The sequence below is a fragment of the Diceros bicornis genome, chromosome 5, assembly GCF_020826845.1.
Source record: "Diceros bicornis minor isolate mBicDic1 chromosome 5, mDicBic1.mat.cur, whole genome shotgun sequence".
NCBI classification, from domain to species: Eukaryota; Metazoa; Chordata; class Mammalia; order Perissodactyla; family Rhinocerotidae; genus Diceros; species Diceros bicornis.
This window is the reverse complement of record NC_080744.1, coordinates 81,505,786-81,521,324: the sequence shown is the minus strand read 5'-3', so window position 1 is coordinate 81,521,324 and position 15,539 is coordinate 81,505,786. Positions and strand designations below refer to the sequence as shown.

Here is a 15,539-nt window from a genome sequence, read left to right as displayed (position 1 = left end):
TGATACTGGAAGGACAGTTTTGCTAAATACAAAATCTTCAGTTTGCATTCTCCTTCCTGGTCTGCTGTCCTGTAATGACACCACTCACTTACAACCTTACAACCTTACAACCACTGAGAACTGGGAGCCTGTGTGCCACTCACTGGACCCCTGGGTGGTGGAGAGAAGCCAGGAAGAGCAGAGTGGGTGCCCCGGTTCTGGGAGGATCCCTACCATTTAGCGGCCATAAGTTTCTATGGAGCTTCCTGACCCTGCGGCAGTCCCCACCATGGAGCCCTGCCCAGAGCAGTCATATGACAGGAGGCTGACAAACTCCAAGGCAGAGCTGCAGACAGACCTATCAGGGGCCTCCCTGGACACGGACAGAGGGGACCCGGATCTAGGGGTAGCTCCATGGTGATGGGCCATCAGCCTGCCCTGTTTTCCTGCTTCATCCACAGCGACATCATGGAGACTTGCTGGGTGCTCTGCTGACCTGACCCACTACCCCAATAACACACTGTCTGATAGGCACAGAGTGTTCTCATTAAACCCTCTCCCATTTTGGGCACGCACACAGCCTTCTTTTCTAAAATGCACACAAACCATCTGTTTAAATCATTGATTTGTCCTCCAGTTGTGCTAGGGGTTGACAGCAGGCTGTGTTCCTTGGACCCGCCCATTTATCCATTTGGGAAATTGGAACCCACCCTCAGACTTAAGGCTTTTCTCTCATCGGCCACAATTTCATGGAACCAACCTGCAGAGCCTTGGAGGTAACATCTGTAGAGTTCTGTAGCAACTTGGATTGGATTTCCTCCTGGAATGGGGTTTGGGACACTTCTAAAAAGTCATGGTGATAACAATGATCATAAAAATGACATATTTAGCACTTAGTGTGTGCCAGGAACTGTCCTAAGCAATTTATTTCTATTAACTCTTATCATTCTCATGACGGCCTTATGAGGTGGGTGCTGCCTGTGTCCCCTGTTTTACGGAGGCTGAGTGGCCTGGCCCAGGTCCCCCAGTGGCAACAAAAGAGCTGGGATGGGAACCCAGCAGCTGAGCCCTGGTTCTTGAACTTGGACACACTCTGCTTCCGGGGCTCGTGTTCTGCCTTCTCCGTGTCCCTCTTGGCCACCACGCCCTGTGTGCTTTCCTCCACCTGGCCCCGTTTTAACCCCGTTCTCCTTGTTGAAAAGCAGCACTGGGTTAGAGCAGCATTTTGCCCTTACTGGGTTTATCCTTCCCAGTTCATCTTACTTTGAAGGTTAATTTAATAAACAACAAAAAGCTGTCTTTGTTGAACCCCTGTAAGCAAGGTTCAGCTGCAAGCCTTTGCCTGCCTGGCCTGAGAGGTCTGCTGACGTTCCAAATCGTTTCTCTGCTTGCCCCTTGCCACACGCCCCTTTCTCCTGGAGTTATTATGTCTTTATACGTAGTTCATCCAGAGCTGCCGGGTAGCTGGTCCTGCATCTGTCTCCTCTCATGTCTTGTTGGGTCTGTCCATGATTATGGAGTCAGAATTGAATCTTCCAGAATTTCCCCTACCTGCTGAGCTGTAATGGCCTTCATTAGCTATGGGATCAGAACTGCTCTACTTTGACCTTTATTTATTCTGTTTTCTAAAAGCAGAAGGGTCTGTGCTTAATCTTGCTCAGAGTTCCCTTTCCTGACTGTGGCAAACTGAAAAATGACACGGTCAGTCATTGCTTCCCAGGTTTTTGTCACTGTCAGACCAATGACTCCTCATTCCTGCTTTGTAAGAATTAAAGTCAGAGTAATGGACCCTTTCACAGCATTCTTTATCATCTGAGAGAAGAGCAGGTAGGGATTGCTATGTCTATAAACTTGGGTGAGCAGCTGTCTGATCTTCCATCTCCATCTCCAGTCACTAGAGCCTCTGCTGTACAAGACCCAGAGCCTCCATGAGGGTCCCTCCCTGCATTCTTGACTTGGTTAGAGTTCTGGCCCAGCTGTCCTACCCCTCAATGGTCTGGGCTCTGGGCCTTCTAGTCCTCCAGCCCTCAGAAGATGAGATAATTGACTACCTTTCCTTCCTGGATTAGCCCCACACTCGTTCTACTGGAGGATTTTTGCATCTCCTGTCGAATTCAAGTCATAGGACCCAATCCACCAAACCTGGTTGTTCTCGCCAGACTTCTTGAGTTAAAATTTCAAGTAACCTTTGTTACCATATGCCAGTAGCTCTCAGTGTGGTGCCTGGACCAGCATCATTGGAGAACTTGTTAGAAATGCAGATTCTCAGGTCCCTCCCTAGATTTATTGAATCAGAAATTCTAGGGGGGTCGGCCCCATCGCTTAGCAGTTAGGTACATGAGCTCTGCTGCTGGTGGCCCGGGTTCAGATCCCGGGCGTGCACCAACACACCACTTGTCAAGCCATGCTGTGGCGGCGTCCCATATAAAGCAGAGGAAGATGGGCACGGATGTTAGCCCAGGGCCAGTCTTCCTCAGCAAAAAAAAGTGGAGGATTGGCAGATGTTAGCTCAGGGCTGATCTTCCTCACAAAAATAAATAAATAAATAAAAGAAAAAGAAAAAGAAAAAAGAAATTCTGAGAGTGGGCCCGGCAATCTGTTGGTTAACAAGACACCGGAGGATTCCGGTGCAGGAGAACCACTGCATATGCAATGAAAATAATCACCTGAGGCCCACGTCTTGTTTCTGAGTAGCTCTCTGAGAATAGCTGGCCCTCAGGTCACCCTTTGTCCTCCTTGACAACTCACCTGGGCAGGTGCACCTGAAATTTTTTTCCCTCCTTGCTCTCAAGATTTAGTATAAAGCTCTCTCCAAGTGGCCAGAGAGCATTCTCTTCCCAGGAAGCGGATTAGAAGTAACGGAAGCGAAAACGCGACTGAGCCGTGTGCTTGGTGCGGGCCAGGGCACGCTCATTACCTCCACAGTGCTAATTTCTGCTTTTAATGCCATATGGAATTCTTCTTGGAAATTATGTACTTGTATTTCACCAGGATCCTTCCTTCAGTGGTATTTAAATTCAAATACAGGTTAGCAGGCAGAAGTAGTGGCAGAATCCAGCATTTTATATCCATCCCCATCAAGCATAACTTCCTTACTCTTACTTCCCACGATCAGTCCAGCCAGGTTTGTAATGAACCACCTGGGCATGACACATCTGTGAAGCTTCCAGTCACGCACAGAGCCTGTAATCCAATCTTGGGGTTTGAATGATGCTGAAGCTCTTTCATAATCCCTCTCCCTCCCTAAGTTCTACTCCCATCCTGCTGATAATATGATCTGAAGTTCACAATCTAGAGCTCAGAAACATTCATGAGGTTAGAAATGAACAACTTGAGATTTTTCTGCTATTTCAATTTACCCTGAAATACATATAAATTATATAAACTTGCTCTGACAAGAAGGGGAACGTTAGCACACACTAGGACCTTCCCCCAATCTTTTATTACCTGGAAAATACCAGCATGGGTGATTTAAATTATGTAGTTATACACTGTATTAAAAATGTGTGTGTGTGTGTGTGTGTGTGTGTGTGTGTGTGCAGTATCTTAAGAAATGATGGAGAAGCCATAAAATGCTGGGGCCTACCAACTGGCTGATGTCTATCATTAATATAGTTTTGTAGCTGAGCAGTGATGATGGTTTTGGCTAGTGTTCATTGAGTGCTTACTCGGGGTGGAGGAATTTATAGGCATTACTTCACCTAATCTTCTCAAGACTTCTCTGAGAGAGGTTCTAATTTCCTAATTTACAGATGGTGAGATCAGGTAACTTGTCCATGAATTTGCCTGTAGGTAGTGGTGGCACTGGGACCTGAACCCATGCTTGCCTTGACCAAGTCCATGATCTCAATAACCCCCACATGAGGCCACTCCTGGGTAATATGGAGAGAGCATTTTGCTCTTTTCTTGATTAACTAATGAGCCTAACAAATTGTGTGCTTTGGTGCCTCTACATAATAAGGATATAGTGATCTTTTGTTTGTAACTTTAAAACAAATCTATCTAAATAAAGGCCATGGTAAAGCATGACTAGGTGAAGGAAGTATGTAAGGAATTTCTACAAGAACTGATGCTGAGCTAGCAGAATGGGAAGGGCTACTGGGAGGGTTCAGGGTCAAGTCAAAGTCAGAGTCAGGTCCAGGTCAAGTCGAGGCGAGCTGTGGGCAGGACACAGCATGGATAAAGTCCACCACAGACTGCACTGAGGGAAAGTGAATGATTTAACCAGGGGACAATTGAACACACAGCAGGGTCCCAAACCAGCCTCTGACTTCTACCCTTTTGTCAATGGAGCATCTGTCCAGTCCAGACATTTGCCCTCTCGTGGGTAATTGCTCATGGTGCTGGAATTAAACCTCATTTTCAATACAATGATACTGACCGTAGAAATGAGGAATTCAGGGATGGCTGAGGCACTTTCCCTCCACCAGTACTAAATAATCCATTTATCCATCAAAGGACTTACTAGCCCTCCTAGGCTCTGGGTGCTGTGGGGCACTGGAGAGAGAGCCACACACATAAGTTTCCAGTGCCCACTTGGCACATTGGTACATGCTCTACAAATATCTGCTCAATGAATGGGGCACGGACAAGGTCCTTGTCCTTGTGGGGAAGAGAACAAGAAAAAGAAGGGGAACAATAAACAAAGGAGTCAACAGAGCCATACAGATTATTGTAACGGGAGTGACAGAGGTGTCTGCCCACACCTGGCATTTGGCCCAGGCGAACTCATTGTTTGGCCACAGTGGACACGATGGAGGTGTCAGAGGCTATGGGTTTGATCCCTGATTGGGCAGGTTTAACTTCTTACCCAGAAAATCTCAGACCTGGGCCACAGACGACCTCTCACCTGTCCAGTCCCTGTAACTTGTGCCACTGCTCACTTGGGTCTGAGTGAGAGGGTGTGAGGTGCCTCCCAGCCTCTCTGAGCCAACACTGGCCAGCTGGGGTCCAGAGTGAGTTTTCTTGGTCTTCACAGGATAGCACCCCTGCAAGCATCTCTCCCTGCCCCCTGATACTCTGCATACACACAGGCCTCCTAGGAAACCACCTTCATATTTGAGCCCCTAGTCTTAGATGGCTGAATTCCTGAATTTTAATTTCTTTTCCAGCGTGGGTCCAGATAACACCAAGAACAAGCCAGAAAACTGATCAACTGGAGCATTCAGTAAAATTGCTCTAGTGTTTAACTTCAAAACATCAAACCTCCAGCTGCATGTTTCACTTGCAGAGAAGGGAGCTACCACAGCTTCCTCTCAGTCCCCCTTTGAGCTGAAGTCCACTATACATGCCATCTGCTGACCTCTCTTGTCCCACTTTCGAATACCTATTTAAAGGTGCCCTGGTCAAAAAGAGTTCTTTTTCATGCCACGGTAGAAGCAGGTTGTATTATTTTTAAAATGAGAACAGTATAGCAGAAAATGTCTAATTTAAAGTCGGAAAACTTCGGTTTGAGTTCTACTTGCTACCAGTATGACCTTGGGTAAGTTACTTAACAACTAAGCAACTCAAAGTCTTCACCTGTAAAATGGCATGACTACACCCACTTCCCAGTCCCTCCCTCCCTTCTCTCCTCACTATGGACAAGGCAGGACCGGACTGGCCCTCTCCCACTCCACTTTGGATTTCAGCTACCTCCATAAGTTACATCTTATCAAGAAGAACACAAGTTCTCAGTCTTAAGATTCTTTGCTTTTACAGTGAAGTCCTTTCCAAATATTCTTTTGAGAGGAAAAAAATGTTTCTCTGAGATTTATAGGAACAAACTGAATTTTCAGCAGGGAAGCAGAGGACAAGTGAGTAGAGCTTAACCAGCAGCTGATGAGATCACTGGACCCAGCAATATTTCTTTTCAGCCATCACACCTGATCAGGTTACACTCCAGGAACTGGTGCTTATGTACAATGTGGGGGTTAAAATAACCAGGAGAAGCCCGGGTTTGGTAACAGGTTGCACCACACCCAGTCACTAAGAGTTTGGAAAAAAACTCTCATGCTTTGAGAATAGTACAGCTGCTGATGTTGAAAGTTCACATCCAAGAGTAACATTCTCGTCAGGCTGCCTTTCTTACCAGGACACAGGAATTTTCCAGTACAGTAGCCCGCCTGCTAATAGACTGCCGGCTCTCATCCTAGCTGGACACCGTCCGTTGGATGGTCTTTCTTAGTCTCGGTTTGATCATGACATCAGCATGTCTCTACGTGTTTGGGGTGGAGGACGTGTCTGCTGTTTTTGCTTTTCCAGCGTTGTCTTCCTTCTCCTGGTAAGAACATCTCAGTTTTCCTTTGGGTGTCTACACCACGCCCCTGGAGAGCATGTGAGCTGAGCCAGGCTGATCAGACCTTCTCCAGGAACCTGGATTCTGAGTGGAGCAGCTCCTGGAGGGGAGGCAGCATGCCCACAGTGCCCTGCAGAGCCTGTCCACTGGAGCTGGCTTCGAGATCCCCTCCCCAAGACCCGCTTTTCAGCATCTCTTCAATTTGAGGGAGCTACTCCACGTCCTTTCTGCATACTCTTATCCTTTTGGTACATTTTTAGATTCAGTTCCTGTTGTCTGGGATCAAAAAACCTTGGCATGCAGATCTCCCAAATGAAGCATTTTGCTTCACTAAAGACCAGACCCAATGAGCTTTAGAAGGTGGTGGTCCTAGGTCATTTCTTTTGTATTTACATGCTATAGCCAAGGCTTCAGAGCAGGTAGGAGGCTGGTGGGGCAGGAGTTCCATTTGCAGCAAGTCATTAGCTAACTGGGTGGTCTCCTGCCTCCCACCACACTTGATCCTCTCTTCAGTGGGAGGAAGATGTCAACTGAGTGTATTTTTCTGGCGGAGGCAGAGAGTCACCCTGAGAAGTTCACCTCGCAGGGTGGTGGCCCCTTGAGCCTCCTGCCAGCAGCACCTGTCTGTAGAAGCTCTAAGAAGGGCAGCTTCCAAGATCAAAATTCTCCTGGGGAAACAGCACAATCGCGGTGTTCTCATGGTGGCACATCAAAAGTGTGTCAGCGAGGGACTGTGCAGTAATGAGCCCCATGCGGCTCTGTGTGACCCAGCACTTCCCTTTCTGACATGACCATGGAGTCCTTCCTCCCTCTAAACTTGCCACGGGCCCTGCTGTGGGAAGTTTGTTGGGACCAGCACCACTGTGTACACATGGCGGATGCCTGGCAAGCTGGCCAGTGCGAGGGGTGCAGGACTTGCCCTCTGTGGGCTCGGCAAGCACTTGGCACTGGGGGACAGGACGCACAGCCTCACCTTGAGAGCACCATGAAGCTCCTGTGGGCTTGGAATGAAGGACACCATTGTCAGTATCCGAACTGGCGTTTGTGGCCTTGGCCAACAAGCAGCCTGATCAATTTCATTTGCAAACCCTTTCCTTTGACATTTTAGGCCACTCTGTAAGACCCCCTCAGGGAGGGTCCCAAGCAGAACTGAAGAAAGAGCCAGGTGTGGCTTCAGACTGCGCTGACCCTCTCCACCCGTTCTCCATCCTGCTCCCTTGTGTGCCCGACACCTACTTGTTAACCTTATTCCTCCAGGATCAAAACCTCTCTCAGAAAAGGACCCCATCAACTCATTCCCACACAAGAGAAGGTTAAATCTCTTACCTCCCAGGGCAATGTCTTTGGCTCACCCAAGAAATCCTTCATTCCACCTCTTCCTTGACACAGTGGCCCTTAGCCTAAATGTGTAGGCACACAGAGGTTCCTTGGAATAGGAAAAGCTGGCATGTCTCCTAGCTAACACTCCCTGTCCCCAGGGGCACAGGAATAATGCTGTGCACCATGGGGAAACCCAAAGCAATCGAAGTGTTTGTAAAAAGAAGATCCTCAAGGTACTGAGGGAGCTCAGTCTGCAACAGTGCAATCAGGCTGAGCACAGGTGTGGCACGCAGGCACACAGACGGTCAGAAATAACCCAAGTTCCATGATGCTGGCTCCACAGGCACCCTCTGAAGACTTATGGATCCAGCCTCGGTGGGACCTTTCTAGACAGGCTCAAGTGAGTTCTTAGGGAGGAAGGGATGCAAAATGCTACCATAAGGGATGTGCTCAGTCATTTAAACAATCTACATTACTCTGGAAAGAATGATCCTGTCTTTGTAGGAAGGGGTCCTGGCCACAGCTTTTGTCAAGTTCTTATTTTAATGGTCTCAACAGCGTGTAAGGTTTGCTCATTCTTATCCTAACGTTTCTGTTTTGGGGTTTGGGGAAGAGATGCCATGGGTGAGGAGAAGGTGAGGGACAGGGCTTTTTTCAGGGCAGGATTTGACTGACTTGGGTGAGCTGGGGCCACCAGGAGGACAGGCAGGTCTACATGGTCTAGATGGATCCCGGAGTGGGGATCCCTGTCCGGGAGACTGGCCTCCCTTTTCAGTTTACGAAGCCCTTTCTCATCTTGTCCAGTACTAAACTCTGCAAGGTAGGTAGGGTAGGCGGGTGATATTAAGTAGCCAATGTCAAATCCTTTGGGAACACGGTAGTATATGGTATAAATATTAAAAAGAAATGACCAAGTAAATAAATAGATGGATCACCAAATGGTATTATTCTCTTCATGTTATGGATGTACAAACCACTGCTCAGAGACACAGACACCCCGCCGCCTTGGGTCCCCCCAACCAGTGAGAGGCACGGAGAGCACCAGTGGCAGGGGGAGGGGTGTCCCTGCCTCCCTATTGCAAACTCAGCCTGCCTACCTGGGTGGCGCCTCCAATTTGATGCTAGGGGACAGCTTTTCTGTGAGGCTATAAGGATGATGGCTGGCATGCTGAGAAGGGCTTTCAGCCTCATTTGCCAGCGTCTTTGGGAAATGGCTACTACGTTGGGTGTATACCTTACTAGAAAGCTCCTCCAGAGGAAAGGCATGGAGGACACTGGGAGGCCTGGGAGGCAACCAGTGGGAAAAGTCAACTCAAACAGGACCACCTGGAGGATGACTGACTGCACTTATCAATTCTTTCTCCAAGAATCCCAACCAGAGGCTCAGGGAGAGAACTGGCATTTGGTAGTAAGAGAGGACAGATGAGATAAGCTGCCCTGGCATGAAAAGGATGGCTATTAAAATAAGATCCAGCAATGCTTGCTTGAGAGAGGCCACTTAGGACATTGCAGCCAAGACTCTAACTGTCCTAAGCTCCCGCTGTGTCCTGAGATATGTGGGCTCTGGGGTGGGGGCCAGCCTATCAGCCTCTGTACTCATGGGAACTTGCTGGAAGCCTCTGCTTAGAGCTCCAAGAGCCTGCAATAATGAATGTGTGCTTCTTTGTGTTTATTTTTTAACAGCTTTATTGAGATATAACTCATATACCACACAATTCAACCACTTAAAGTGTAAAATTCAATGGCTTTCACCACAATCTAGAATATTTTTATTATGCCAAAAAGAAACTTTGTACACTTCAGCTATGGACCCCCAATACCCTCCCACAACGTCCTCCTTAGCCCAAGGCAACCACCAATCTACTTTTGGTCTCTTTGGATTTGCCTATTCTGGATATTTCATACAAATGGAATTTTATGATATGTGGCTCTTTGTGTCTGGTCTCTTTCACTTAGCATGTTTCGAGGTTCACACATATTGTAGCATGTATCAGTGCTTTGTTCCTTTTTATGGCTATATAATATACCATATTTCTTTGTCTATTCTTTAGTGGATGAACATTTGCCATGTTTTGACCTTTTGGCTGTTATAAATAATGATGCTGTCAATATTTGTGTACAAGTTCTTGTGTGGACATGTTTTCATTATTGTTAAGTGTATAACTAGGAGTGGAATTATCGGGTAGAATGGTAACTCAATGTATAACCTTTTGAGGAACTGCCAGACTATTTTTAAAAGTGGCCGCACCATTTAACATTCCTACCCCAGTGTATAAGGGTTCTGATTTCTCCACACTCTCCTCAAAACTTGTTATTATCGGTATTTAAAAAAAATAGCCATCCTAGTGGGTGTGAAGTGTATTTCCTTATGGTTTTGATTTGCATTTCCCTGATAACTAATGATATTGAGCATATTTTCATGTGCTTATTGGACATTTGTGTATCTTTGGAGAATGTCTATTCAGATCCTTTGCTCCATTTAAATCAGGTTATGTGTCACTTTATTAATGAGTTGTAATAGTTCTTTATATATTCTAGATATAAGTCTCTTATTAGACATGATTTGAAAATATTTTCTCCCATTCTGTGGGTTGTCTTTTTATTTTCTTGATGCTATCTTTTGAAGCACATATAATTTTCATGAAGCCCAATTTATCTATTTTTTTCTTTTACTGCTTATACTTTTGCTGTCATATCTAAGAAATCACTGCCAAATCCAAGGTCACAAAGATTTTTTCTGATGTTTTTTTCTAAGAATTTTATACAAATTTTATACAATAGCTCTTTAGCTATTTAATACATTTTGAATTACTTTTCATATGTGGTGTGAGGCAGGTGTCCAACTTTATTCTTCTGCATGTGGATATCCAGTTGTCACAACACCATATGTTGAAAAGACTGTTCTTTCCCTATTGAATGCTCTTGGCAACCTTGTCAATAATCAATTGCCTCAAAATGTATAGGTTTATTTCTGGACTCTCAATTATATTCCATTGTTCTATATGTCTATCTTATTCCAGTATCACACTGTCTTGATTACTGTAGCTTTGCAGTAAGTTTTGAAATTGGGAATCGTGAGTCCTCCAACTTTGTTCCTCTTTTTAAAGATTGTTTTGACTATCTGAGGCCTGTTGCAATTTCATTTGAATTTTAGGATCAACTTGTCCATTTGTACAATAAAGGACAGCTGAAATTTTGACAGAGACTGTATTGAATCTGAAGATCAATTTGTGGGATATTGCCATCTTAACAGTATTAAGGCTTCTGATCCATGCACACGAGATGTCTTTATATTTATTGAGATCCTTTTAAATATCTTTTAACATGTTCTGTAGTTTATAGAGTTTGAGTTTTGCACTTTTGTTAAATTTATTCCTAAATATTCTATTCTTTCTGATGCTATTGTAAATGGGATTGTTTTCTTAATTTCATGTTTGGGTTGTTCATTGCTACTGTATAGAAATACAATTGATTTTTGTTTACTGATCTGATATCTTGCAACCTTGCTGTATTTACTAGTTCTAATAGTTTTTTAGTGGATTCCTTAGAACTTTCTATATACAAGGTTATATCATCTGCAAATAGAGATAATTTTACTTCCTTACTTCCAATATAGATGCTTTTTATATCATTTTCTTGCCTAAACTCTCTGGCTAGAATCTCCAATACAATAGAACCACCAGTTGAATAGAAGTGGCAACAATAGATATTGTGTCTTATTCTTGATCTTAGGGGGGAGCCATTTAGTCTTTCATCATTAAGTATGATGTGGGTTTTTTGTAGATGCCCTTTATCAAGTTGAGGAAGTTCTCTTCCAATCCTAGTTTGTTGAGTGTTTTTATCATGAAAGGGTCTTGGATTTTGTCAAAGTCTTTTGCTGTGTCCATTGAGATGATCATGTTGTTGGTAAAAAATTATTTTATTGATATAGTATATTGCATTAATTGATTTTCAGATGATAAGCCAATCTTGCATTCTTGGGATAAATCCCACTTGGTCATAGTGTATAATCCTTTTTATATATTGCTGGATTCAGTTTGCTTGTATTTTGTTGAAGATTTTTGCATCAATATTCATATGAGATACTGGTTTGTAGTATTTCTTTATTGTGACGTCTTTGTCTGGTTTTAGTATCAGGGTAATACTAACCTCACAGAATGAGTTGGGAAGTATTCCTTCCTCTTCTATTTTTTGGGAGAGTTTGTGAAGAACTGGTGTTCATTTTGCTTTAAATGTTTGTTAGAATTCACAAGTGAAGCCTTCTGGTCTTAGGCTTGTCTTTGTGGGAAGTTTTTTGATTAGTAATTCAATCTCTTGTTATAGGTCTGTTGAGATTTTCTATTTCTTCTTTATTCGGTTTTGGTAGTTTGCCCATTTCATGTCAGTTACCTAATTTATTGGCATATAGTTCATCAGCATACAACTGTTCATAGTATTCCTTTACAATCTTTTTTATTTCTGCAAAGTCTGTAGTAATGTCCCCTCTTTCATTTATGATTTTAATAATTTGAATCTTCTCTCATTTTTTCTTGGTCAATTTAGCTAAGTGTGTCCATTTTTTTTTTTTTTTTGGTGAGGAAGATTAGTCCTGACCTAACATCCATTGCCACTCTTCCTCCTTTTTGTTTGTTTTTTTTTTTTTGCTTGACGAAGATTAGCCCTAAGCTAACATCTGTGCCAGTCTTCCTCTATTTTGTATGCAGGATGCCTCCACAGCATGGCTGATGAGTGGAGTAGGTCCATGTCTGGGATCTGAACCTGCAAACTTGGGCTGCCGAAGCAGAGCATGTGGAGCTTTAACCACTCGACCATAAGGCTAGCCCCCAGTGTGTCAATTTTTTGTTCTGTTGATATAATCAACTTTTGGTTTCCCTGATTTTTCTCTATGGCTTTTCTATTCCCTATTTCATTAATTTCTGCTCTAATATTTATTATTTCCTTCTTTCTGCTTGCCTTAGGTTTAGCTGCTATTCTTTTCCAGTGTCTTAACGTGGAAGGTTAGTAATTGATTTGAAATATTTCTTCTTTCTTAATATAGGTGTTTACAGCTATAAATTTCCCCCTAAGGACTGCTTTGGCTGTATTCTCTAAGCTTTGGCATGTTGTGTCTTCATTTTCATTCATCTCAAAGTATTTTCTAAATTCCCTTTGACCCATTGGTTATTTAGGAAGTGTTTTGTTTAATTTTCATGTAATTGTGAGATTCCAAAATTTCTTTCTATTATTGATTTCTAATTTTATTCCATTGTGGTTGAAGAATATACTTTGTAGTATTTCAGTCCTTTTACATTTGTTGAGATTTATTTAATGGCCTAGCATAAGGTCTATACACATATGAAGAATGTTTCATGTGCAAATGAGAAGAATATATATTCTGCTGTTTTGGGGTGGTATGTTCTATAGATATCTATTAAGTCTAGTTGGTTTATGGTATTATTCAAGTCTTCTATTTCCTTGTTGATCTTCCTAGTTTTAAAAATCCATTACTGAAAGTTGGGTATTCAAGTCTCTAACTGTTATTGTTGAACTGTTTATTCTATTTCTCTCTTCATTCTGTCAGATTTTGCTGTATTTTAGGGCTCTGTTGTTAGATGTATATATGTTTATAACTGTTATAAATGTCTGATGAATTGTCTTTTTATAACTATAAAATGTTCCTTTTAAATCTCTAGGGACCATTTTTGTTTTAAAATCTATTTTGTCTGATATTTGTATGGGCACTCCTGCTTTCTTTATGGTTTCTGTTTGAATGATACATCTTTTTCTATCTTTTTACTTTCAATGTCTTTGTATATAAATATGTACCTGTAAGGAGAAAAGAATGATCTTTTTGTGGACTGTTCATTCCTGTAAGAGAGCCAGCCAGTGCAGAATTCTGGCAGTAGTAACCTTCATTAACCCCCAAGGGGAAGAAACTGTTCTGGGAGGCTGCCACCAAGCACATCCAAAGCTCATTTCTGAAATATCCCTAGAGATACTACAAATTAGGAATTATTCATTGTCCACCCTCACTGCAGAGGCATTCCTTCTATGGTCTGATATTTCTTGTAGAACCTGGAGAATATATATTTCCCCTTCATTTCTGATGGATCACTTTGTAATCTTGATTGTTCCTCAGATTGAGTTTCACCTTTTCCATTTACTTTTCCTTTCCTGTAAATGTGACATAAAAATCAAAGGCAACATCAAGTGCTCAATGCTCTTCATATCTATTACTCAGAAAGTCAGGAAGAGAGAGAGACCTTTTAATGGGTCCCAGGGTCTACATGCAAAGCATTTCTCAATAGAAAAATCCTGTTAACTGTGAAACTGCTATCTGGGAATTCTCTTGTCCTCTGTAATGATCAAAGGGAGGGATGTTCAGATGATCAAATGGTTAAGGATGGAGTATGTTAGGTATGGAAAAGAAGAAAACAGAATTTTCTAATTCAAGACAACACTCTGAAATGCTTTCTCTTCCTCCATCTGGAATGTTTCCTAATTTAGATAAATAAGTAAAGGCTTCAAAATTTTACTATTTAATTTAAATACAAGTGAGGTTCTAAAATTTGGGTAGTGTCAGAAAAAATTCCTGGAATTAAACTAATGTAAATGTCTCCTCACCATTCATATACTATCAGTAAGGCATGTAGTAGACCAATGGTGCTATTCACAATTAGATTTACCTATTTTATTTTAGAGGAATGCGGGAAAGAAAGTCTTTAAGTTTCAGACTAGCTACAAATGGATTAAACAATGGTATCTTTTCAGATCTTGACTGTACCTAAAGATCCACATGTTCCAGGCTTCATTCTTAAGTCATGATCACACACACACACACACACACAAACATACAGGGAACATGCTTTCATAAAAACATGAAGGAATCCATTCAATTTTACCCAAAACAAGGCAAATCTGGTTAAGATAAATGAGCAAAGAGGACAAGTTGAAAATTCAAATACACTTCTTTGCAGAAAGTATTGATGAGTATTCAATTCGATTGCCAATAAGATGTTGAATATTCTTTTCTGAATCACCCTAATTCAATGTACAGTACAACATGTACTGCCTGGGAAGAAGTTCAAATCATAAATACTACAGGGAACTATCTAATAGCTTGGAACGGCCTTTTCAAGTGGCCAAAAGCTCTAAAAGATTGCAAAAATATTAAATCTGGTGAAGCATGAGCTATGTGCTCCAGAATGAGCCTGTCTCCCTGTCTTACCCCACCTCCTTGCTCCAGGACTATCTGGGGCTGGGTCTTAAGGAGCTGGCACACATGGTTACTCTTTGGATGCCAAATGATGGTGGGGCCTCGTTCCTGCAGACTGTGGTCAGCAAGGTGAAGGCTGCTGGCCACAGTCATAACAGCTGAGCTGATCTGTGATTTCTGCCTCTCCTGCCAATGTCAGGGCCAGGATGGCCGATGTGTTTGTGTTGGTGTGTGAGATGCTGGAGAGAGGCCATCTGCCCTCTGTGTCAGATTCCAGATTCCATACGGTTATAGCGGGATTTGGGAGAAGTGTCCACAGAGCTACGAGCAGGATTAGAATAAAGAGGTGCTAATGGTATGCAGTTGGGAAGGTAAAGGAAACTGTCGGGAACTTGACGGAAAAAGGGGGTTGAAGAAAATTAAAGGGAGATCAGGGGAAATAAAAGGAAATATAAAGGAAAAAGACAAACATCTCTGTTGTTCTAAAGGTCAAAGAGTAACAATAATATAGAAAGGCTCTTTCACCTTGCCAGATTCAACAGTGGGTTGCATGTTGGCCTCTTTAATAAAGTTTGCACCATAGGGTTCTTGGGCTCTTCTTCCAGGTTACAAGCTCTGTCCTCCAATCACGCCTACCCCACGTAAAGCAGACATTTGCTCTCCAGACCCTACACACCTCCAAACCACATCCCACTTACCCAAGGTCACTTTTCACCTATGGATTAAATCTCTTTCTGATTATCTAGCACTCATTTTCTAAGGTCAGCC

General features: G+C 43.0%; 1 protein-coding gene across 10 annotated transcripts in view; it reads right to left on the bottom strand.

The window, feature by feature from the left end:
* The window catches only part of ADAMTS17 (ADAM metallopeptidase with thrombospondin type 1 motif 17), a 420,881-nt gene that overhangs the window by 51,189 nt on the left and 354,153 nt on the right, over nt 1-15,539 (bottom strand). The window contains exon 22 of one of the 10 annotated variants that reach the window (XM_058542333.1): nt 13,264-13,729. The exons of the other annotated variants lie outside the window; for them this stretch is intronic. Within the exon in view, the coding sequence (XP_058398316.1) occupies nt 13,585-13,729 (145 nt within the window). The 3' untranslated portion in view covers nt 13,264-13,584. Of the gene's footprint in view, nt 1-13,263; nt 13,730-15,539 lie in introns of those variants that run through there. 10 annotated transcript variants of the gene reach the window in all.